Source organism: Falco cherrug, chromosome 2 (genome assembly GCF_023634085.1).
Source record: "Falco cherrug isolate bFalChe1 chromosome 2, bFalChe1.pri, whole genome shotgun sequence".
In the NCBI taxonomy this organism is placed as follows: domain Eukaryota; kingdom Metazoa; phylum Chordata; class Aves; order Falconiformes; family Falconidae; genus Falco; species Falco cherrug.
Genome location: NC_073698.1, coordinates 57,908,149 through 57,933,327, shown reverse-complemented (window position 1 = coordinate 57,933,327; position 25,179 = coordinate 57,908,149). Strand labels below are relative to the sequence as shown.

The 25,179-nt window shown below is 39.5% G+C and overlaps 1 protein-coding gene across 3 annotated transcripts in view; it reads right to left on the bottom strand.

Annotated features, from left to right (window-relative positions):
- Positions 1–25,179, bottom strand: part of CLYBL (citramalyl-CoA lyase) — a 174,533-nt gene that overhangs the window by 18,193 nt on the left and 131,161 nt on the right. For 2 of the 3 annotated variants that reach the window (XM_055702708.1, XM_055702709.1), the window contains exons 3-6: positions 10,374–10,562; positions 6,717–6,818; positions 4,772–4,865; positions 3,216–3,383 (exon numbers count right to left, since the gene is read on the bottom strand). In XM_055702708.1, the coding sequence (XP_055558683.1) occupies positions 3,216–3,383; positions 4,772–4,865; positions 6,717–6,818; positions 10,374–10,562 (553 nt within the window). The remainder of the gene's footprint in view (positions 1–3,215; positions 3,384–4,771; positions 4,866–6,716; positions 6,819–10,373; positions 10,563–25,179) is intronic. The other variant, XM_055702710.1, reaches the window with a different exon arrangement.

Below are 25,179 nucleotides of genomic sequence, written 5' to 3'. Positions count from 1 at the left end.
ATACTTTTTATCATTGAAACAGTGCTGAACAATTTACAGAGAATATAATCTAACTTTTGATTTATAGCATTCAGTTGATTTTTGTCACACATTATGTATCCAAATAACTGTATAACAGAGCAATGCCATGCAGGAAAGAAACAAGTATTTTAAACAAAATTGTTGTTATTGACAAGTTTCTGAGAGACTCCAAAATTGGAAGACATTAAAATTTATGACCATGAAATCCTTTTTACAGTACCACTTGATATATCGTGCTTTAAATCGATACCTGTCAAGTCTTTTAGGTAACTGTATGATGGTGTCATTTTAGTTTTCTACAAAAGACTGCAAAAAGAGGGGAAAGCTATAGTGTTTCTTATTTATATCTGGCTTCTCAGCATGTAGCACAGGACTTTCTATAATGACTAAGTCAGCTGTTAAAGCTTATGGCAAGGTTTACTTAATTTTATACATAAACATTCCCAAAACTGATGACCATTTGTATAGGCAACAACAGACTTTAAGTCCATGGGTTCTGGTATTGTAAAACATCTTGCCGAGTGTGTATGCGTGTGGATATATATATTTACAATCCCCCCCCCTGCTAAAATCTATCTGTCTGTCTGTCTGTCTATCTATCTATCTCTCCTAATATATATAAAATAAATATAAATCTACATATAAAAGATGTATTACTTTAGCTAAATTACATTTGAAAACATTTGACTATGTAAATACACTCACTGAAGGGAAGTCAGGCTGCTTTTAAGATAACTGGAAGAAAACTTGGCTACAATAAGCAATGAGGCTCATGATAGTAACTAAATAGCTGGTAAATTCTTTGTTACACTATTTCACTTGTTTAATCTTGACTGGATAGATTTGAATACATTAAGGCCAATTCTATCAGTCTAAATCTGAATATGGGAAAATCTAAGGACATAAAACTTTGCTCAATATTTTGGATTTGCGTTAGTTTTGAGGGTGGTGAATTTGGCCCTACGCGTGCAAATAAATGTGTGTTCTCCAGCTAAGAGAGCAATTTGGAAGCCTCAGCTTGTTTTAGTCCTGTTGATTTAAATGATTTTGATTCTTTATGAAAAATTAGCAGGAAGGATTCTGAATTATCTTAAAATAACAAGAATCACATGTTTTGAACTCGTTATTAGGGTGATATCTCAGTATTTTACTTTCACATTATCAGAGGATTGTCAGTGGCAAATACGATCTGCAGACTTCTGCTTTATACAAGGTCATGGATTAAGCTAAGACCCATTTGTAATTTTCTGTGATGAATATTAAATTGGAAATGTTAAAATGTTTTATTTATATAGTTTTGGAACAAAATGCTTTTGCTTTCAGTTTTGAAATGACATTTTATTTTAGACAAAACAAGCAAGAAATATTATGAAAACATTAGAAAAACTGAAAGCAAAAGGAACAAAAGAACAAATTAAACATTTTGGATTGCCCTCAAATTTTTTTTTTCTTTTTTTACCAAAAATATGAAAAAAGCTGTTTTGTTTTGACTTAAACACATTTTTAAAGAAATTTTTTTTTGGCCACCAAATCAGAAAAGTCAGTGTTGCTCTGTCTCCAATTATGGTTGGACTGGTGGTCAGGCAGTTTGCTGGATTTTGGAAATGAGTTGATGGTAGTGGCAGAAAGGCAGAAGGCAAAGAGCAGGAGCTGTGAGTTCACCTTAATGACGTCTGTACCTTTTACAGACCTTTACTCCTCATACAGAAAGGCAAGACACCTCTATGGCTGAGTTAGAAATTCACTTTATGCCCTAAATTGTCACACATGACCTTTTTATTTGTCTCCTATCTGGACCCCGTCCTGATGTCAGACAACTTCCACTGTAAAGTCAGTGGAGTCCAAACCACCATCAATGTTGTTTATGCTGAGCATTTCTAAATTTCCTAAATTGGCAGCCCAAGTTAAGTATTTAGATACACATTAAGTGTTCAAAAAGAGTGTTCTCAAAGGTGCTAGGCATCTGCAGCTCCATCTTCAGTCAACAGGAGGTTCAGATGCTTAAGTTTTTTCAAAAATCAAGCCTTTCCTTAAGCTAGGAAATACTGGTGGAGATTAGGTAGCCATCAGCAGATGCCACCATTCAGGAGCTGTATTATTTTCCCAACTTCAACCACAGATGAATGAAGGATGGAAGTCCACATGGATGTGGATAATGTAGCTGTGAGGAGCTAACCATTTTGCCTCTGAAACAAGACCTGGTTTTGCAAACGTTGAAGCTCAACAGACAGTAAGGCAGAATTTGTGCTGAAGAGCATTGATTGCTATTCTTTCGCTGGCACATCGAGATCACTTAGAAGAACACTTTATTTTTTTGCTTGGTGCTTTAAGATATCATACACTGCTAGCTCTAAAAATATAGTTTGCTAGATGGCATCATTAGGACCCATGCCTTTGGTAACAAAAACCTGAGAGATGTACTGTTACTGTATGTATACCCTGAATGATGGTCAGAGACAAAAAAAGTAAAATGTTTTGTCCTGTATGCTAGAATTCTCTAACACATGTGTCAAATGGCTGACGTCTATTGCAAAACCCCAACCTTTGTTGGCTGCAGTGTCTCACTAGGGTGTCCGAGTGATCTGGTACACCAGTCACGGGGTAACAGGCTGCATTACAGGACTCTGGGGCAAGGAGACTGCTGCTCTTGCTGTCTGCCAATACCCGTAGGTGTCACCAGCACTTACTGGGAGGGGAGCCGGGAGATGAAAAACAAATCAAAGAAAATAATAAGAAAATAACTTTCCCCTAGCAATTAGCATATGAGGTTTGCTTCTCAACTTCTTCACCTAAAAGGTATTTTTTAACAACTGCCATTTAAAAAAAAAGGGAGAAAGAGATCCAAATATTTCAAAAAGCAATTGTAGAGTGGCCATCGCAGAGTACAGTATCACCTTTCCTGTGCTCTGTGATGGGAGGAATCACTGCACAGCCCCTACCCCAACTGCTCTTCACAAACAGTCACACACTTCGTGGGATGTGGCTTTACATAGCAGCCTGTGACATTTTGGGCAAGATTTCCAGTCACAATTTTTAAGGTGCTAATAAGCATAGAAGAGCTTGGTATTACTGAATTTTTCAATAAATGACCTGAAATAAAACCCAAGTTACTTGTCTAAGTGACAGTAAATGTAGCAATATATTTAAATTGAAGAATATATGCATTATTTTGAGGCATCGGCAGAAAGCCATACCAGTGAATCCCATTGAGGCACCTTCTCTTGATTGCCTGCGGAGCCCATCTTCATCTCGGAAATCGATGTAAACAAGGTCTATTGCTTGAAGGCCAAATGCCTTTGCTGTGACTATTATTTTTTGCCTGGCATATAGAATATCATGAGTTTCCTTACTGCTTGTTGCACCTGCGAAGATGATGAAAACAAAGAAAAACTGACAAGAGTGTTTTAAACTTTTCTATTTTAAATATTGCCTATGTTAAAAAAAAAGAAAGTTTGAGATTTTATTTAACCAATTTAGAAAACAAAGGAGCTGTGCAAGGCTATGTGGTCAAAATGATACTCTTCTGAAAAAAAAAAAAGCTGCTCAGCAAAAAAAAAATAAATCTCTCTTTAAACACTAGATTATAAAATTCAAATTTTGATTTAGTTCAAATCAGACATTGTATGTAAGCCTGAAGTCAGTGGAAGCTTCGGCTGGTAAGGACTGCTGACTGGGGAACTAACATGAAGTAATTACTTGATTATATTATTTACTGTATGTACAGTAAGAAGCATTACAGCAAGAGAAAGTTTACACAAATTGATATACTGGGTACAACTAAATGGTTAAAAAATTCACGCTGAGAATAGAATTGCACTTTCCTTGGTTCTGATTCTTGTCACAACTGATGTCCCAAGCTGAATATTTAAGCTTTAGTATTTGAATGAAAAAATGATGGTAGATGACTTCTGAGAAGAAGCAGAAGTATTCACGAGACTTCATGTGCTCACAGGGCACCAGCTAAGCAGTGTGCTCACATGAAGGTTGGTGTGAAAAAATAATAGTATTAATAATATGTTCCCTTTCCTTAGAGTCACTATGTAGACACAGATTTCCAGTTTGTAAGGAATATTTTAGTAAAGAAATGCTAATCTTTACATCAATGTACTCATTTTTAATTTAAATGTTGATATCTCTGCACTTTTATCTTTAAACTGAATCAGATTAATAAGAAGCTAAGCAGCCTCTCATAAAAGAAATTGTGAAATACTTTTTATTTTTGAGGAAGGCTAGTAGTGTTTTCATATGAATACATGGCTGTATTGACATGGGACATATTTAAAGTAAATTTATGAAAGCAAAATGTAGCAGGAGAGTATTTGTGCATGATGTCAAAAGCTTGACTGGTAATTGTCTAAAACAGTGATGAAGCAGACATCAGAATTTTAGGACTTTAAACATAGTTATAGAAAGCATGTGTATGTTTTTTATGAATATCATATTTTTCAATAATTTTAGTGATTCAACAGGTTTTGTTTTGTTTTTTTTTTCATTAATTTTTGCTACTGCATGGTGAGAAGCAGAAGAAAGTGTCAGTGCCCTATAAGACTCAGGGACCATGTTTAAATTTGCCAGCAATACATTCTGCATTGAAAAAAATTATGGAGAAAAGTGGCAATGTAAAATGCAGATCAAGTGTTGTCATTACTTTAATTTTTGCTGTCAGAAAAGCAAAGGCCATAAATCACATCAGGCTTCACCAGTGCAAATGCCACACATTAACATTTATAGTAAACACACAGGTAACAACCTATGCTGGCACGGAAATCCTCTCCTCCAAAGACGACTGCGTCCAAATGAAAGCCAGCCTGGGATCCTGTTCTCAGTGCTTCTTCACAGACAGCCTTCAAATGGGAACAGAGTATTAATTTCCACAGAGATGCAGGATGCAGAGAGGCTACAGAGGATATTAGAGCAACTCAGTGTTACCAGAATCCTTCAGCTAAAATTGCTCCTATTAAGCAAAGCCATTGTAGGTGCCTGACTATGCACACTGCTTTAAAATGACTCAGCAAAAGAGAAAACATTATCTTTCCCTGAGCACCTATATGCCTAGACTGTGTAAATACAGGATGTTGTAGCAGATTCCTTACCTTCTGGTTGACATAATGCCCTGGGTATTGCTGTGATCACTACTTCAGATATTTATGTAACAGTATGAAACAAAATACTTTGTCAAATACTGCTTAAATGCAAACAAAAAGTATTAATTTGATTAGTTTGGCAAGTAACATATCTCCATGAGAAACAGAAATAAAGATCAGAATCTCTTTTATTAAATAAATAACATGAACGGTTTAAAATGGTTGTAGATTCCTTATAAGATGCAAAGATTCCTTACAGGATTGCCAATTTAAAGCCGCCTGTTACATATAACTAAAAATTATCTAAGGAAATGAGAAGCACAAGTGCTGCAGAAAAGTATTAAAATAAAAGCAAGAAAAATTCTGCTGCTGTAGCTATTCTATGCAGAAGTGCACTTCCAAAATATTACTCTTCAATATTGATGTTTGGATAGTAGTACGTATTTTTTAAAGCTAAGGTATATGGAGAGAGACAGACGTAATGACCAGCTCTCCTAATGGGTGTTCTTCTATGGCAGCTGGTGGGACAAGAAATTATTCTTTATCAGAGTGCTTTAAAAGGCAACTCTCCTGCCAAGATCAGGAACTGCAATATTAAAAATTCTGCTGTAACATATTCCACTATAAAACTGTAGGTGAAGGAAAACCTCAGCTGGTTTAAAATATGATTTAATTCTGTGTATGCACACCAGACAGGAGTGTATCTATTTGGTTACTGCTTTATTGCGTTCCCAGATATGTTAGCGTGTGTTGTAAGATAAATGGCTGTATCAAACGAGCAAGCTGCCTGTGAGGCCTGTCGGTACTTCTGGAGGTACTTCTGATGTGTGTGTCCTCAGCTGGTCCGAAACTTTCCCCTTAGAGCTTGGGAGGAGAATGCTGAATTCCTGGTGTATGCATGAGATCTTCCGTTTCATTACCACACCGCCTTGCCTTTCTGAAAAACCTGGACTTCACAGCGAAGACTGGGGAGTAATTTATATTAAAATGGACTTACTAAAAATAAGATTTGATCTATTACCATAAAAAAGGAGTGCACACTTCAGGTATTTCCTATTTTCAAAGTTAATTATACTTCTGATCTTAGCATTAAACTACTTCTGATCTTAGCATTAAACACCCCACCATACACAAACAAAAATGAGAACATGAAATTTGGTTGTAATGTTATTAGTAGAAACCATTATAAATCTGCCAGTTCAGCAACAGTGAAATGATAATTAATTCTTTTTTCTAATTAAATGTTATACAACCATTGAGTTTGATAGCAACTAAATAGCCAAGTGTATTGCAACAGTGAGTATTCCAGACCTTTGGAGAAGCCCGTTTCCACTCCAAGTGTGTTACAAAATGATAACAGTAATACAGAGAGGTTTTATTATTTGGCATGGACTATCTGGAAGTGTTCTGTCACTGAAGTATTTTGAATTTAGGAAGGCCTTTACAATAGAAACATTGGAATTCGACGTACAAATGTTGTGGGGGACTGAACAATTTGCTTAGTATTTTTTAACCTCTCTTCCTTGATGAAATCGGGAGGAGACTGGGGAGTATTCTGTTTATCCTAGTTTGCTGAGGTGGCATAATATGAACACTTTGAGACTTGCTTACCTTAAAATTGAGCAAGCCCACTGCAGTTTCCACAAAGGGGATAAAATTCATTGGTTCTACAAGTGTTCGGCCTTTTAGGTGATGTAAGAATTTGTCTGAAAACTAAAGCTAAACAGTATGAGCTATCAGAGAGAGAAAAAAAAGAACATTCTACATGTACATATAACAGGTTAAATTTTCACCTGGCTGTAACATCATCCCTCCCCACCCCAAAAAACTTATAATTAAAAAAAAATTAAACCAGCTTTTAATGAGGCCTGTGACTTGAAACTGCAGCATTTCCACACATTTCTAAGTTTGGAGGCTGGTTTGCAAAAAAAAAAAAATAAAAAAAATCCAGGCTTAGCACCTCTCACCCTGGCTTAGTGAAATGCAAATCCGCGGGCCCTGGAAAACAATGAAGTGCTGCTGTACCTGAGGTCCGGTTTTGTTTCAGGTCCAGCACTGCCATCACTGGAAGCGCTCCCCAGCCTTCTAAGTGGCATCCGTATTATTCATTACGGCACCGTTACCCTTTTGTTCAATAGGCTTTTCTTCATAATTTTTTAGCTTACCTAGGAAGGCCTTAAAAAGGAAGTTTAATTCTTTGAAGACCAAAGCTTGCCAATTTTTTCCATGAGACCAGTTCACAGCTAGCTCTGAGCTGCCAGTGGGGTAGCCCAAATTCCAAAATCTATCATCTGGAAACATACAAAAGCTCTCGCACAGATTTTTCCCCTTTCAAAAGGGGGAAAAAAAAAAAAAGAGGGGAAAAAACCCTCAGCCCTATATTGTAATTCTATTATGTCTGTCCAGATTGAGTAATTTGCGTGGAGATAAACATATCGCAGGTACAGCGAAATTATGTTAGTAAATAAAGACAAAAATAACATATGCATATATTTTAAATTTAAGGAATATTCGACTATTAATGGATATCAAAGGAAAGGGAATTTTAATCATCTCTCCATTCAGTCTCAGTTGGGTAAATCATATCTAAGAGATTTGCATAAATATAAACCATCAAAGACTTTTCATCTTCAAAGGGGGTTTCAAGACCCTATAAGCTTTGTACTGTAATCATCGCAGGTCACAACCCTGCAGGAATAAGGCTGCTATGGCAACATAAAAAACTAATGCTTAAGGCTTAGCATAATATTCTGACTAATAGAAAGGAAACTCATTTTAAAAGCTGGCAGCCTATTTACCAGAAGCTGGATTAGAGGTGTTATTTCCCCTTTTAGCTTCCCCCCACTGCCCCTCCCCAAAAGAAGGAAAATCTAATCACCCAGATCTTGAAAAAAAAGCTTTCCAGCAATTTGCAGTAACTTTACAATTAGGCCAAAATAAATCACAGCTTTCTTCGATGAAGAATTCTGCCCTTCCTATCCCTGCTTTGCATCGTCACTGTGGCCCTCTTGGTAACTTTTCTCTGGAGAAGAGAATTCCACCCAAAAATGTGCAAGGAGAAAAAAAGAAAGAAAGATCCATGCAATTCACACGTGGGAGTGTACAGTATAGCAGGTACTATAGTGACAGAAAACAGTAAACTTCATCCAGGCGCATGCAGAAAATGAGGTAATATAATAGCATCAGCGTATATTCTTAACGCTCATATCTTTTTTTTTTTAAGCAAAAAAAAGTAAAATGTGCTACTGGGTTTATATTTTAGGTGCATGTTACAGCAATAGAGCTCTTCTTTTATTTGAAAATATTTTAAAAGTCACACTCCTGGGATTTTTTTCTACCTTTTGTTTTGAAGGTAAATGAAAAAAAAAGCATGCTTAATTAAATATTGTCTCCCTTCCTCTCTCTTTTAAAAAATTTGCAGCAAGCACCAATACAAAAGGTAACGAGTGGAGAAGTTTCAATTAATTTTTTTTTTTTTTCAAAAGGAGACGATTAAATGTTTCCGGCCCGGTAAAGTGTTCATTTCAGGGAGAAAGGGGGAAAAAAAAAAAGGAAGGCGGAGGGAAAAAAAACCCACAAAGCTTGGGGAGGGGATGAAGTAGCAAGGCCTCAGCAATTCTTTCAATTCCAGTGCACACCCAATAGTGTGTCGGGAAGAATGCACACTGGTCAGGATTTGTGGGAGAATTGTCCCGCCACAAAGGAGGGAGAGTTACGCTTGTTATAGTCCAATAAGCCATGCCAGTCAAACAAGTACCCACACTAGGGACAAAAGGAAAGCAAGAGATTCTCACACAAAAGAAAACAAGTAAGCCCATCTTTTAGTTGTGCATCAGCCTCCAGGTTTTCTGCTGCACATAAATAAAAATGAAGGGGGGGGGGTGTGGGTATGTGTAGGGGGAAATAAACAGCTTCTGGGAGGCTGAAAAATCATGCTGGAGTGAATTTTGGGAGGATTGGGAAAAGAAGGTAGCAGCGTTAAGCAGAGCGTGCTCTTTGTGTGCAAAGGTTGGGCAAAGTGAGAGGGAAGCACAAGGCGGACAATGAGGCAGAAGTTGTTGGGGGTGGCTTGTTTTCCATGATGGAAATGAAAGTTAGCGAGAAGGAAGGTGGAAGGGGATGAGGGGGCAAAAAAGCCCCCGCATCCCACCTCCCTGCAAAACCTATTTGGTGGCAGCAAGGGCCCTGCCATTTTGGAAGCATGAATATTCATTACTGACAAGTTATGTCTAACACTTACACGGCTGTAAACCCTGAGAGGTATACTCTGGTTAATTTAATTAAACGTTGGTGGAAGGGGATGGTGTACCTTCCATTGCGAGCAGTGGAGGCCGAAGGGGCAGTGCCACGGAGTGGACGGGGCTCGTCACTTACCCAGTGTGTTTGCTCAGTTGTACGCACACGCCCAATCTCAATGGTTTGATCAAGGTTAGATGCTGGGATTAAAATAAATCCTAATACGTCTGCCTGCCTTTCATCACAGCTTACACGTGTGCTAGTTGCTTGGCTAGTGGTTTGCAAAAATGCAGAAGTGAATTAAGCATTATTCTTTTACTGGCATGTTACAGCAATAATGATATCTCTAAACAAAAGTCCCCCTTTCTTGACAATTAAAACAATTATAGCATAATTAGGCCTATTTCAAAGTTTTCTTAAGTAATTTGACATGCCAACCATTTACATTTCAGGTTTTTATTGGCTGAAAAGTCAGTCGTGAAACACAAACACACCTGTCAGCAATTAAAAAGGAAGAAATAGAGAACTGTTCAGGAAATAATATCTGTGCTAATTAAAAACACTAGTTAAAAGCTTCCTGTTTGTTCCTCCAGTTGCCCCAAGGAGTGACCTTCCCCCCAACCCATTTTTTCATATGTCGCTAACATAGTTTTCCCATCTCCTGCTTACAATGCGTGTAAATAATGCTCATGGACAGAGACAGTAATTTTGCTTGTTAGGATAGTTAGAGAAGAGTCAGATACTTATGCTTCTGTTTCTGATAATAAACTCTGACATCAATATTGGTTCTTCGTTGACTGTGTGAGAAATAAACCTGATTTTCTTTATAAATGCAAGGTGTTCTGTGCATGCTTTTTATACAGCACATCTTACACACATTTAAGTGGATGCATTTCCCAATGACCTTAGCCAAGCAACAACATTACATGGTATTTGCAGCTGCCTTCCTAACTCAAGAGTCATTCATGTCTATGCCTGTGTGAACTTGGCCCAACAGCTTCAGTCAAAAGCTACTGTGTTGTTGGTACTCACCCATCTTATTTCTTCAACACATTCAACCTTTGGCAACATCATGCTTGAAGGAAGGGTCTTGGACTGCAAAAGCACCTCCAGATCTTCCTCTGCAAGACCACTGGACACAGAGTTTATCCTAACACACTTCTCAGCATGGCCAAAGTCAAACTCTTCAAGGGTTTTCACAACAGTCAGTCTTGCTTCTCTCTACAACATAAATGAGTTTAGAGGCACAAGAAAAGAAAAAGAAAGCATGTTTTCTATTGACAGAAAAGTGCACCGAGGAGAAATATTGTTGAAACGACATGAGGAAAAAGCTAGACAGCCAGTGTACTGATGTCCCCAAAATGTCTGCCACTCTTGTACTTTTACTGAAGCAGTCATCACCAGCACCTCGCAGTCTTACCTTCCTCATTTCTTTATAACCGGTAAATGAAATGCTTGGGTTTTATGTCTAAGTATTTCTACACCACCACCACTTGTAGAAAACAAGACTTTTGTGTCCACTAGTGCTTAACACATGTAACAAACAAAAATCTTCACGCTAACCACAACATGTTGCACTAACCGTCTGTACTCACAAAATGGCATGTTATTAAACTTGCATTAAACAATTAATTTTTGTAATTAATCTCTATATTGCTTGAATGTCAGTAAGCACAGATGTACGTATACTTTGGCTTTACTGTATACATCTTCCTTTTCCCCATGTATTCAAGGTGTATTAAAGCCTGTGGTAGAGCTTACAACTTGCATGTGAAAACAACGTCAAAGTAACTCGGGAGATTTTTCCTGAACCACATAAAAATGATATTTTCCTACCGGCACAAAATAAAATCTCCAAAGACACACACTTCCTGTGGCTGTTCGTTATTTTTGTGGATGTAAATTTACAAATCTGTTTAATAGTCAATTTGCATGGAGAATACTTGCATGCTTTTCTGAAATGAAAAGCATTTCTTGGCCTGGAGAAGGTGGCGGGGGGGAAGGAGGGTGCTGGGCTCCCTGCTTCCTGTCAACTGCAGTTTCAACCCCAAATTCCTTCCACTCACCAACAGCCCCTAACAAATTTGCATTGTCAAAATGCACACTTATCAAAAGTCATTTCATTTGTGAAGAGTTTTTATGTGGCTAATAAAATTTTAAAGCTTCTGACTCTCGCGGGTTCAGGAACGACTTCAACAATATGCAGTTGCTGAATAGAGATGATTTTCAAGAAAACAGGCAAACTCAAGGGTAAAAAATAAAACTAAAAAAAATCATCAAAGTTAATATCCAGGCTAATACCAATCATCAAGACAGCACATGACAGTAGATTTAAACCAGACGGATGCAAATCTCTGTTGGCGAGAGGGGCAGAGGCAGTTTCCCAATGTGGTCTGAGTTAAACGGTGTGAGGGAACAGTAGCTTACAGTTGTCAGGTCCGATCAGAACAGGGTCTCCCAGGCCAGTTTAAGACAGCTCTGCAGTGTACTGATTTACAGGGCTGGGACCCCCGATAATTAGGGTAAGTTTAGAGAAAAGCAAGTGATGGCTCTAACTGGTTAAAAGGAAGGAATAATGAAGCAGAAAGTTAATGAAATCTGAAGCAAACAGCCTTCAGCTTGGGGCTACTAGCCGTGCTTCTCCAAAGGTTGGGAGCATGTGCCCGTTAATCGGACAGACGGGAACAAGGCGCACATGTACGCATCCCTGTGCTGCGATCAAGGGGCACGTTCAGAGGTAATCTCTGGAAAATACAACCCGAAACGTTCCAACTGCTGTGAATGGACTCTGACTGGGGCCATTAGGAAAGCCACACAAAGATGCATGCAGTTTACTACAAACACATCCAGCTGGAAGACAGCTCCAGCACACAGCCGTCTGAAATGGCTGTTCTGAACCATATGATGCCAATACCGGCTAACACAAATCCCTTACGTTTTCCTTCTCTGACCAGGGGTAATGGTTTTCCAGGGCTGGGCTGAAAGTTTCTGGATATGATGCAGGAGGGTACCTTAAAAACATGCTCCAAACCAATTTATGCTTTTAATTAAAGTCAGATTATCACCGTTTCAGCACACACTGATCCAATTTGCAAAAGAAAGATCTCCCCAAATTATCCACTAAGGCAGCATCCAATTCCAACTGAAGGCACATCTCTAGCAAACTTACAGCCTAATTCGTTACGATTTTTTTCAGATTAGAATAATGAGCAGTAGACCATCTCATTAGCTATTTTTTTCCTCAGGCTGCAAACTCCCTTCCCCAAAAAGACAGATCATGTCTTTCTAGGTATATTTCCATACAAAACACTTATTAACAGGCTGTTGCTGTTATCAATTTACATAAACTAAATGTGCAGCCCTCTGGTACGTATCCCAAAAATAACCAACAACTTCACTGAATTTATACCAACCAACAAACATGGGGAGGGGGTTGTTGTTTTTCCCCATATTTTAATAGGAAATATGTTGCTATGTTAGTTAACACACCCATGCCATCTGTTGGGTTGAGAATTGATGCGTTTTCTTCGAACTGCTACGTTTTAGATCTGTCTGCCTAGATACCCCAGGAATGGAAACATTTCCCTTCCATGATAAAATGCTTCTAGTCACTATAGTTTCCACATCAGGATTCAATTTATGTTTTCAATTTTGGGACAAACTCGGAGTACCTGGCTGCCAAAGTCAGAGCTCATGAGGGGGCTGACTCGGTGCCTACTCTTCCTGCAATGGAGAAAATCTCATTGATGTTAGTGGGGTGTATCAGGTCCCCACACAGGCTTCCAATAAAACATTTCATGGCTAAATAAAAAAATCTACTAAACCCTCTGACAGTATGTACTATAAACATGGGGGAAAGGAAGAGCCCTTTCTGCCTTATTACGCAGGGAAACATAGATGTTATTCTTGTTGCAGGATCCATGCAAAACCTAAAACTTTAAGCTAGCTAAACTACTTGAAAATTGCAACAGTATAGAAAAAAGTAGTCCTTGATACAATAATGTCTTTAATACTAGTAGATACAATAATAAACACGTTCTCCAAATACTATGTAAGGTCCCTGCCAAGAGTGGTCAAACTAGATTTTTTAAGAAACAGTGAAAGAAATGGTTTACCCTGTTCTTCACATGAGAACTACAACATCAGATATTCATGAATGAATATTTGATAAAGAAATAAATCTGATCATTAAGTAAATGATTCCATCCCCAGGTAGCTTGGGATGGCGGTATCCCCACTGGGTCCCACGTGGGTTGGGTTCTTTATCAAACTGAACCAGAGAGAAAGACAACAGACTGCTTCAAGTTAAACAGTGACATTATTAAAATACGCTACATTTGCAACTCATGCTGGAAGACCCACTGGGGAAGAAAACGTTGGTCAGGGTGCTATTTTAGCATCCCTTCTGTTTGACTCTGAGGAGGACATGGGAGGATGCTCACTACCACGTGGAGCTACGCCAACCGGAGAAGATACAGGTTTCAGTGACGCAGCATTGCTGACAAATCCACAGCCACCCAGACAAACAGACACTGAAATTAAAGATGGGAATACGCGTGTTGCTGGTGCAATTGGCACCCATTAAACCTAATAACTAACCATCCTCATGAGTTCCCAGCTCTGAATTATCAAATCTGCAAAGAAAACAACATCCGTCCACTTTTACACTCCAGTGGAAGAGGTGGTCCCTCGCGGCGGGGCTGCGCAGTCTCGCCATCTGGAGAATAAATCGAGTGTGAAGTACAGTATAGTTTGGGACCAAGCTCCGTGGCGGCAGCCCAGCAGTTAGTTCATTAGTCCCAAACTTGCGGGGATTAGTGCGGTATCAGCTCTACTGTCGGATGGGATCAGGCAGGCAGAACGCAATACTCGGGGATGGGGGTGGTGGTGAAGAAGGAGCCCCTCGGGTTTATTTATAAAACTACACAGTGTAAGCGCACATAAAGAAGTGCCTTTGGTTATAGTATTGTCATCGCCTCCTACCAGTGAATCAGCACCTTTCCTTCTTTCCTTTTTTCCCCCTTTTTTTCTTTAAGTTATATGTCAAGACATAGAAATTTCCGCTTCGAAACAGAAGGAATGCCACAGAGCTGGAAGCTCAGCCACCCACTCACCCTGGACACAGTGTTAATACAGCAGTAACGAAGCAAAGATGGTCAGATTAACAGAATTTTGGGGACTGCAACAGCAGACGGAAAAATGACATTTTCTTCTTTCTGTTCAAACTGGTACGAAACCCCACAAACCAGTTTTCCAGCACTGTGATTTCTGGACCTCTCTGATTTTGGGGAAAAAAAATCTGTTTTGCTTTATCTTTCTTGCCTAGTTTTACTCCCTTTTTTTTTCCTCAAGACCTTCAGGTCTTAATGTAAAGAAAGTGGGTATATTTAAAGATACATTTATGTATAGATCTCATCCTGTTAACATCTTTTGGTAATAATTCTTCATATGGAAATGTAAATATATGATGCACTAAAATGGCAGGCCAGTATCTATCATCCTCATTGCCATAATAAGTTTGCATGTTTCAAATGGCAGAGGAAAAATTAATTACTATAATCACAATTCAAGTTATTTTTTGTGACAGGTCTGACATGGTAAAAACATACAATTATGTGTTAATGTTACTTCCCTGGAGTGGTTTGTTTACAGGACTTGACATTGCTGAATCTTTTGTCACTTATATTAATGCATACCCGACAAAGGCATCTCCCAAATAAGATTTTGCAGAAGCGCACAAATATTATAAACCCACAGCATTTTTTGGGCAAAATTCAGTCTCTGCAGAGGCAAAACCTGACATTTTTTACATGCTTAATTCTCCACCAGTGAAGTGATACCATAGAGAGTGAGACACTTCTTTAAGTTTCAAATTAACAGGTGAGATTGCAAAGACAAATTAAATTTCTTTTCAAGGAAACAAAGAGAACTGTAACCGTGGAGCATTTTCTGAGAACAGGAGGTTCTTGGTTCAAGAGACCTGCTTTCTACCTTACATGCACCAGGTACCTGTGAGAACAAATCTTTGAAATGGCAAATACTTATTTCTAGTTAGTCTTGTTAGACTGAAACGCTGCTGTAAAATGTGCATACATCGCAAAACCTTCAGGAAGCTGTTATTAAATCACTTAGAGTTACCTTCCAGCAGATAATCAGTTGAGCAGTTTTTAAAGACTTAGGAAGTTTTAAAACACATTTTCTTTTGGTTCCACAGGGAACACGCCAAACCCATCAATCATGTAATCCTAAAGGAAAGAAGAGGCAGGAGTGGGGAGGAGAATGGAGAATAGAATTTCCATCTTGTATGTCTGTGTTTATCCTCTGCAGTTCAGGCATACGCATGTTTTAGAGCACTGTAAGAATCTAATTTTTCCGCTACTCTTTCCTGAAATCTTCGAATTCTTTCTTTAGTAAGTATTTGTCTATTCAAGACTTTTCTTGTTTTACACCAACCTTTTCACTTTTCTGAAAGAGATTCTTCATGACATAATGAGTCATCTAACTCTGTTCATCTCTAGCATCTGCTGCTTTTCTCTCTGCTCTGCTAATTGTCTTTACATGCGGTACATGGTCTAGCAATGCTAAAACGAAGCAAACTTCAGTGGTCAGCATTATGAACTAAGCTGCAATTCAATTATGCTCTGTTGAGGAATCTTAATGTCTTTCCCCATTTTCCTTTAAGTTTCATTTAAGGTCTAGGAACGCATCAGTGTGCCTATCAACAATATTTATCCTGTATTATTAAAGGACAAGATCTCTTAAAGCTGTTTATGAATAGCTGTGAGCTGCTTGCTGCCATGTAAGCTTAGCAGCCTCTCCTTCCCTCTGCCAGCATGGATAATGTGGATCCTGAAGATATTAGGTGAGGTCTACCCAACATCATCAGAGTTGGGTGATTTCTGTATATGATGATTGGGTGATGGCCTGTCTTGAGATGCTGTGAACGTGGAGAACCAGAGAACAAGAACCCGAGGTCCACCTAGCCAGCAGTCCAGGACCCAGGGCTCATGAATCCCAATAAAGCTTTAGGGGTGCTCAGCTACGTAAGCACTACATTTCTGCTGAGCTGGGGTATCTGAAGACATGTATATTAGTGCTAGTGCAAAAGCAAGACATTTTCACAAGTTGTGTTTAAGATATTTTTCTGACTTGCACGTATCTCATGGAAGTTTAAACAGAGGCCAATTGGCTGATAGAATGAATTGGCACGTAGAAATATTCATGCAATGTAAGGACTTAGCATAAAAATTTCAGTAGTAAAAATAATGCAGCATGTTGTGTGTGTATATACATAAACACAGAGACAGGCTTATACCTTAAGCCTATGTGTACAGAAATATTTCAAAACGTTTTTTAATGACAGTACTTTATACAACAGCTTCAATAAAAGAAAATTTTGTTCATGTACGTACGCAGCTATTCTTCTGTCTGCCAACTTCTATAAACACTTACAAAAGAGATGTAAACAACCTTTCAATTAAGACAAATCAAGCTAACACTAATTTAAGCTGGCTGCAAGATGTAGTCTCTTTACTTCTTTCCCTGGCTTTCTGAGGATGCTTTTGGTTTTGTGACAGATTAGCATCACAAATGAAAATTCTTTAGAAGCATTAGTGTTAATTAGTCTTCCTGGACAATCCAAATGAGCTGCTGCATGATGAAATGAGACCACAAAATACTGAATCTGATGTATCAATAAGAAAAAAAAGGCTACACATTTCTTTCATCTGGCACTTGAACTGTATGTAATGCTTATTTTTTATTTTAAAATATTCTAGTTTAAGGTATATTTAATTGGCACCATGTAATAAATTATTATTGAAAATGTATACATTTGGGAATCCATTTTTTATTTTTATAAAGGTATCTTTTTGTTAATCCTGATAATGAAATACATTGTGGTCTGCCAAAAGTATATCTGCTTTAGCAAACTATCAGTAGCTCTGCTCAGCAGCTGATTTCAGGTGTGGTGATTGTAAGTGAAATATGGATAAAATGTTTTGAAGATCAGCAAATGGGCACTATCAGAAGCATCACCTAATTACTGCCTCAATTATTTAATAAATTATTTGGGGAAAAAAAAAGTGCCAAATGAGGTAAACATTAAACAGTATGGGAAGTTAAAAGCAAGCTAAAGTCAAATTAAAAGTTTATCAGCAAGAAAACAACTGGCCAGAGGCTTGTACTGAAGGAGCCAGCGTCTGCCCCAAGCTGCTCGGAAGCCCCTAGGAATGAAGATGGCATTAAGAAAAATCAGGTCAGCTGTGCCATGGCTTCCTTCATCCTTTTTTCTGGAAGAAACTTTTCCCAATCTACCTGCAGTCTCAATAAAACTAGGTGTTTCAAAGAGAAAACTTGGAACAACTGTGCATGTTTTTTGGTATTGTGCAAATACTGATTAACAGCTCTTATCTCAGTTTTCAGAAAGTGCTTTTTCTGCATTGGTAAATTAGCAAATTAATATTCTGTAATGCAATCAAAATCCCACAGAATTCCCTAAGTCCAAGTGTTTACAGGTCATGTCCACAGTAAAATTGTACTTGTGCAAAAAAGCAGAAAAGCTCTCATCTCTTCATTTTCAACCTACATTTTAAAGTTAAGTGCTGTCACCTTGTAGATGCGTGTGTTTCCATGTAACAGGTTTAGCATGGGATTCGTGAAACTAATGGGCCACTCAGGTGTCTTATGCTGAGCAAGACACCCCCACAAAGTCCTCCCACCAGGCGGGTCCTTGCACTGTCCAGAAGAGGACTTCTTAAACCTTCTCATTTCACAGGCAGGTTTTTAAAGCAGAAATTATCTCATGTAGCCCTGTGTGCCCTTGTGAGATCATGTCATTCATATAAATTTTTTTATTATTTATATTTTACATATTTATAGGTTTATAGACTCTGACAAACTCTATACAATCAGGTAACTTAGCTCCCAACTTCACCTGAAGGTCTTGGGCCCCGACTGCCCACAAGGTACAACTGCTCATTTACACTGGGGGAGCGAATCATCTATTCCCCCCAACTAAAGCACAGGTATGGTTTTAGAGATGGAGCTCTCCAGGTGCCATGCCCAAAGAGCAGTATGGGCAGGACTGCATCAAGTCCAGCTGCCTCCACACTGCTCAGCCCTGTGACGCTGCTCCAGCAAGGCTTGCGTACCTTTAAACACACATCTCCTCTCGCCATGCCCCAGGGCATGCAACACATATCCTCAGCTAAAGGTTACGCGCCCCCCCCCCCCCCCCCCCACCCGTTCATATGGCACACCGCTCATATTATTTCAGCTGCTGGAATTGAAGAAAAACCACACAGAAAAACAATTATGCTGTAGGTCCATCAAAGCCCCACTCTGTGTCATGGGAAGAGCCAGATCCATGTGCTGCACACACGGCTGTCACTGCTGTCAGTCTGCCCCTGTGCAATGTGGATACGAGCCCCTCTGCCCCACGAGGTGAGGGCACCAAGATCTCTCTTTGGGTCAGATGCATCTAGCACTGTAGAAGTAGCCCGTAATTGCAGTAATTACGTCCATGGAAGAATAATGTCAGGAGATGTTTGATACAGAAACTTTGGTCTAACAAGCTCTGCACTAAACTGACACAGCTCTTGCCTTCCTGCAAAGCAAACTTGTTTTACATGTGTATTTCTCAGCCAACGCTTACCTTAACAAAGACCCACCTCACTACACTGGATTTTTGCCAGAAATCCTTCTTCTCTTTCTACCAGAAGGGCTTCCTTCTGATAACAGATCCCACTTGGATGAGTGCCCAGGGTGAGTCAAGGAACCCAAACATCCCACTCCACCCCAAATGCCGGTTTTAGCACCTCCTGTAGGCAACATTTTCTCAGCTGCTCCTAATAACATGATGAAGCCCATTACAGGGACTTGGCAGAGTCCCTGAAGGATGGGCAGCAGTACAAAAGCAACTGCACCCCCTTCCTTCCACCCCCACACCCCCGAAGTGGGAGAGGGGAGACAGCACCAGAATGCCATGTCCCACATGTCCCCACGTAGGCAGTGACTAGCTGAGGCAGAGACTGAGCCCTCATATAAAATAGGATTAACTCCATGAATCAGGTCTTCATGGTGAGGAGTAAGGACTTCTCTGAAATCACTTCACTTGTTTTCAATGGTCTAAACCAAACCTGAAAATGTGAATTTTTCCCGGCCCAGAGCTATGATTAGTGTTAAAGGAATGGAGGTTTTTCTCCAGTTTGAAAGTGGGACCTGAGGAGGTGGTTATTTTCTAGGTCAAATCTCCCCCGTGTCAATCCTATGGCAGTAGTATGGTATTTGTACATCACTGATGCATGTATTGTACTGGTACAATATAATACACTTCTTTATAGACATGTAGAGAAGAAATCTTGATTGTTTTGTTGGTGTTCTTCAAAACCTTTTTAAGTTCCTCATTTAGCTATTCCTGACTGCAGTGGAACAAATTACTGAAAATTGTTACATTTCTTTCCCCAAGCTTTTCTTCAACTGTATTTTTTTTCTGATGTAATTATTTTTACATGCTAGGCTGACTGAGAAGGTGCTCCTTAACAGGCCTTCTAGAATATCTGTGAAGTTTGAAGTAACGCTGGTGCATATTCCCCAATAAAAGGCCAGGATAAATGCATGTATAATTACTTCTGCAAGATTAAGCATTTCCTACCCTTTTCTGCTTATTTCCACTACATGCCCCACCTTTTCCCCATGCAAGCGTTTCCAATGCAACTGTTTCTTGAGCCAAGATGCAAACTGGATCACTGAAGCAATCACATTAGAAAAGCTCAGATTTTTTTTATTTCTGGGTGGGAGAGCAGTGTTTGTTTTTTTTTTTTTTTTTACCCCAGACCATTTCAGCAGTCTGGTTTACAGAGACATACAAACAATTGCATCACTGCAAGCAAGGGGTTTGCAGAGGATGACAATAAGCAGCTAGGAAGGGCAACATAGAAAGAGGAACTTCTTGAGATGTTTTTGTTTTTTCCACCAAAGCCAACCAGCTAAGCACCCATCATTTCACTTGTTTTGTGTTAATAAGGAGACTAGCAGGTAGGATGCAAGCAAATGCCTGCATCCCATAACAACTGTCACTACGAGCCCCCATTCTTACATCCATATGTATTTACCCATAATGTCACCTCAATGATGGCATAACTGACCAGGGCATCTGGAAGTAGGGAACTTTGTTAAGTCATCGATTACTTGACTAACACAACTTTTGCCTTCACTTCAGTTGTTCCCTTCGGAACATTTTTCAGGTCTGAACATGCAGGCTCTTTCACCTGTGTTTTTGTTACCTGCTCTTATATCTGTCAAAGTCCAAATCTGATGTGGATTTCACCCACTTCAAGCAGTCTGTCAGGCTTGGAGCTCAAATTCTTTACATCTGGCTTATCAAGTATTTTCTCTCACTTTTTGGACAATGACTACCAAATGCAATGTCAACAAAAGACTAATAAGATGGGTTCATCTTTGGACCATTTCTTAAGAGATATAATAAATCTGGTGCCAGTCTGGATCCTGCTTTCATACTGCTTTAACCACTTTGAATTTCGTTGACACCAATAACGTTAAGTTGATGCAAAGCCATGGTATGCATCTGTTCGCCAAAATGCTGCTAGCAGTATAATTTATTTTCCTGTGTGAATGAACTTCATGGACAATCAGGATTTTACAGTGGTCTAATTGCGTGCATGCATACAGTACTACTGCTTTGTTTTTATTATATTAATTTTAAAACAACAGTGATAAAACGTAATTCAGCATTCACAAGTTTGACACCCATTAAACTGCCATTTTTGCTTGCATTTTTTCCCCCCTCCCATTTTTGCCCAACTTGCTTTACTGTTGTGTAACTGTCTGGATTAAGTATGTATTTAGCAATTTTTTTGTCCCTTTGACTTGCTATGCATCTCCTTCTCGATCTGAATGAAGGACTGCCACAAGAAATACATGAAAACTTGTGCTACTTACCTAACAAATGCTTTTTAAGGGAAACTGTTCTGCCTTACTTGCTAAGCCTGTTTACAGTTTTTGATTGCCCCACTAATAATGTGTTTTGCATTGAGAACAGAAGGTAGTTTTTCCCCCAAAGTGCTCAGAGACAGCTTCTCCAGCCAGAGTCCCCTCCATCACCTGCATCAGGTGCAGATTAACCCTGTTGGGACTCAGGTGATGCTCCCTTCCCTGTCCTTGGCAGTGGCTGCTCCCTCTGCTGCCAGCCTGCCACTGAGCATCACGTCTGTCTGGCAGCTGCCCCTGCAACCTCCGGAAGCTCCCTGGCTCCATTTTCTCATTCCAGCTGGGCACCGAGGCACCGTCCCTGCCAGCACGTTTGCGCTGCTGTGTGGTTATGTTGCTGGATACAGAGGTTGTTCAGGTCCTTTCCTGGTTAAGGTGTCTTTACTTTTGCTTGGGATGGGGCTGTGGCCAGTGTGATCCAAAGTGGTCCTCACACCACTTTGTCAAGGGCTTGCTCTATATCTAGAGAACTTCACTTATTTTCTGAGGGCAAACTGCACAGTGACACCAGTGCTATTCAACTTTATCTGTTGGCAAGTTGCCTACCCATTTCTCTCCCCACACTTTCATTTGCATGCAATCATCAATAAACTTCCTAGAAAATCTCCTCTTTAGAGGCAGTAGATTTCTGCAACACAGGTGTGGGAACAAGTCTGTTGTCCCTTTTGAGCCCACTGGGCTACTCCAATGTCTAAGGGTGCCATACCAGGTACAACAGTACCAGACAAGTGTTGCAAAGCGTGTATCTTACCGAAGTTTCTTTCTGTTCTGGCTCCTCATTCAATCTATAACCTTCCCCAGTAGGCTTCAGGCAGAGTTGCAGAATCACAGGATGGCTGAGGTTGGAAGGGACCTTTGGAGGTTATCTTGTCCAACCCCCTTGCTCAAGCAGGGCCACCCACAGCTGGTTGCTAGGACTGTGTCCAGTCAGCTTGTGAAGATCTCTGAGGATGGAGACTCCACAGCCTCCTTGGGGCAACTTGTGCCAGTGCTCGGTCACAGTGACAAAGTGTTTCCTGATGTTCAGAGGGAACCTCCCGTGTTTCAGTTTGGGCCCATTGCCACTGGTCCTGTCACTGGGCACCACTGAGCAGAGCCTGGCTCTGTCCTCTTTGCACCCTCCCTGCAGGTATTTATGTACATTGATGAGATTCCCCTTGAGCCTTCTCTTCTCCAGGCTAAACAGTCCCAACTCCCTCAGCCTCTCCTCACAGGAGAGGTGCTCTAGTCCCTTCATCATCCTTGCAGCCCCTTGCTGGGTCTCTCCGGTATGTCCATGGCTCTCATGGACTGGGATCTCTGGCATTCTCTTCCAAATGATTCACAAGGTTTAGAAGTTCTCCCTTCTATTTGTCAGAAGACTTTGAGTATATTAAAACTATCTACCTTTTTATTTTTGAAAAAAAATTAAGGTCTATTTAAAAAAAACACAGCTGGTATTCAGCACTCTAGTTTATTTGTTAATACCATTTTTTAAAAAATTCCTATGTCCCTTCATACTCTCAGCATCACCTTTTTCAATATAATTCTCGTTTCCAACTGAGTGATTTAATCTTTGCTTTAAGATAATATTTCATCTGTTGCTTATTTGGCTTTATTTCTTCTTGACCAGGTTTCACAGCTTCAGATTCTGTGTTGGCAGTTTCTTGGCCAATTTTCCTTTCCTGTTGACCAGATACAATCTCTGCCAGTATGGACACTAAGTCCTCTATTGCTGGCCAAGCAAGAATCAATCATGCTGAATCTTAGTAATATAAATTTACACTTAAGACAAATGTAATCCTCCCGGGAATTATCATCTACCCTAACATAACTTTATCACTATTTATGAATGCTTATGATTAATTACTGTAGCCCACTTACATGCACGTTTGTAAGTAGACAGCTATCAGGATAATTAAAATAGCAAGAAAAGAGTAGCGAAATGGCTTCAGTCTAATAGCTATATAAATATATATATATTTAAGAACACTGCTTGTGCCTGTGTTTGGACAGGTTGCTGTTTGACTCCATATGCATGTGGACCTACTTTCTGGCTATTCTAGTTTCATATCTATATTGCACAATCACTGTAGAGCCGCAGGCAAGTTGAACCCCATTGTCCTCTAGACCATTCAGGCTTAGCACAAATGCACGATCTAGTGACAAGAGCTTTCACTCAGCCAATTCTGCGTGCCCAGAAGTTCATCTCAGCTTTTTCATCTTGAACAATGGGGAAGCAAGGGGGATAGCCTAATATTTTATCCTCTGTTTTGCCTATGTAGTCTTTGTCCACCAGCAGTTTGTGGCGCTAAAGGCGAACCTCTTGCATGTAATCTCTTTCAAAAAGCCTTCCTCCTGTAGACAAGGCAACGATGAGTTACAGTCACTGTTTGCTGTTATCCTAATCTGTTTTTCAAATAAAGGTGCCTTTTCTATCATCTATATAACTCATTCTGCTCTTTCTGTGTCTCTTCATGCCACGGCACACTCTCTGGGTTTAATACAGGACAACATTCTGAAAATTTGTTCTTCTGCTGTCCTGTCTCCCAAGGATCACCACCTCCTTTCGAGCTTTGCTTGTACTTTTTTCACTGCTCATAGTCAAACAAGTTATTGAAATGTTTTTGTTTGTTTTTTGCTGTTTCCCTCCCTCGCCTTCAGTCGATGTTTGTAAAGCATTTAACACTACACCAGGCGGGTTAATTTACTGCACTGGTAAAACAGGCTATTTGGAGTGTCTTGCAACACTGACATGTTTTCAGCTTGAAAATCAGATGTCTCCATCCCAAAGGAAAGAATTCTTGCCAAAGCTTTGTTTATATCGATGCCAGGTGCAATCTGGCCCAACAGTGGTAATGACATATGAACACTAAACAGTTTGTAAAAAGCATGCTTCAAAATGAAATCTGAATCCTATACATAAAGACCCAGGTAAGAGTCTTACTAGGAATTTGCCTGGTGTAGGAAAGTATTTCTTTGTAGAAACATTAATTTGGCTTCTGGGCTCCCTTTAGTGTTATTAGTGGCTTCTGATTTCAATTTTTTCATTACAGATTGTTTTTCTTTTGCTTCTGGTAGAGTTTTCAAAGCCACAGGTTTATTGTGTAGAAATATTTTAACAAAAATTACTGTAATTACTGTATTTAATACTTTATTTTGTACATGGCTCTTGCATGTACGATTAACAAAAGAAATCTTTCCTCTTCTTGCCTCGCAGAGAGCGACCCGTATTTGGTGAAATTAGAAGTACTGTGATTCAATGCATACTGCAGCACCTCTTGAAAGGGAACTGCCAGAATTGAATTGCATCTTCTTCTTCTTAAACAAGTTCAAAATGGGCTTTCATCCCTAAAGGAGATTTTTTTTTGGTTACTGCTGGCTACACAGAGGGGAAAAAAATGTTAAACCTGTGTGAGAGTCCTGACTCTTAGATTAAGTAACTCCCTGACCATAACATGAAAGCATCAGAAACTCTGGCAGGCTGTAACTTGCATATGTTTGTCTGAGCTCTGTGATGGTCAAATCCTCAGCATCACTTTGCAAAGTTATGGCCAGATAAAACTGTCTAAAAAAACAGTGGTTTGATACACTGTGGGGTTTTTAAAATGTGCCCAGATTTTTGTTTGCAAATCTGTATTTAACTGACACTCCCACTAAATCAGTGGCCATTTACATGAAGATCTGGCCCTTAAAAATCAATGACATTTATGCAGTGATCAGATTCTCATCTCTTTTGAGGGGCAATGTTAAAACCAAACATCCACTGCTGATATTGAGCATGTGTACTGCATATAGCGCAAATCATTTCCCCACAGAGTAAACCAAACAAAAGCCATGAGAACAACAG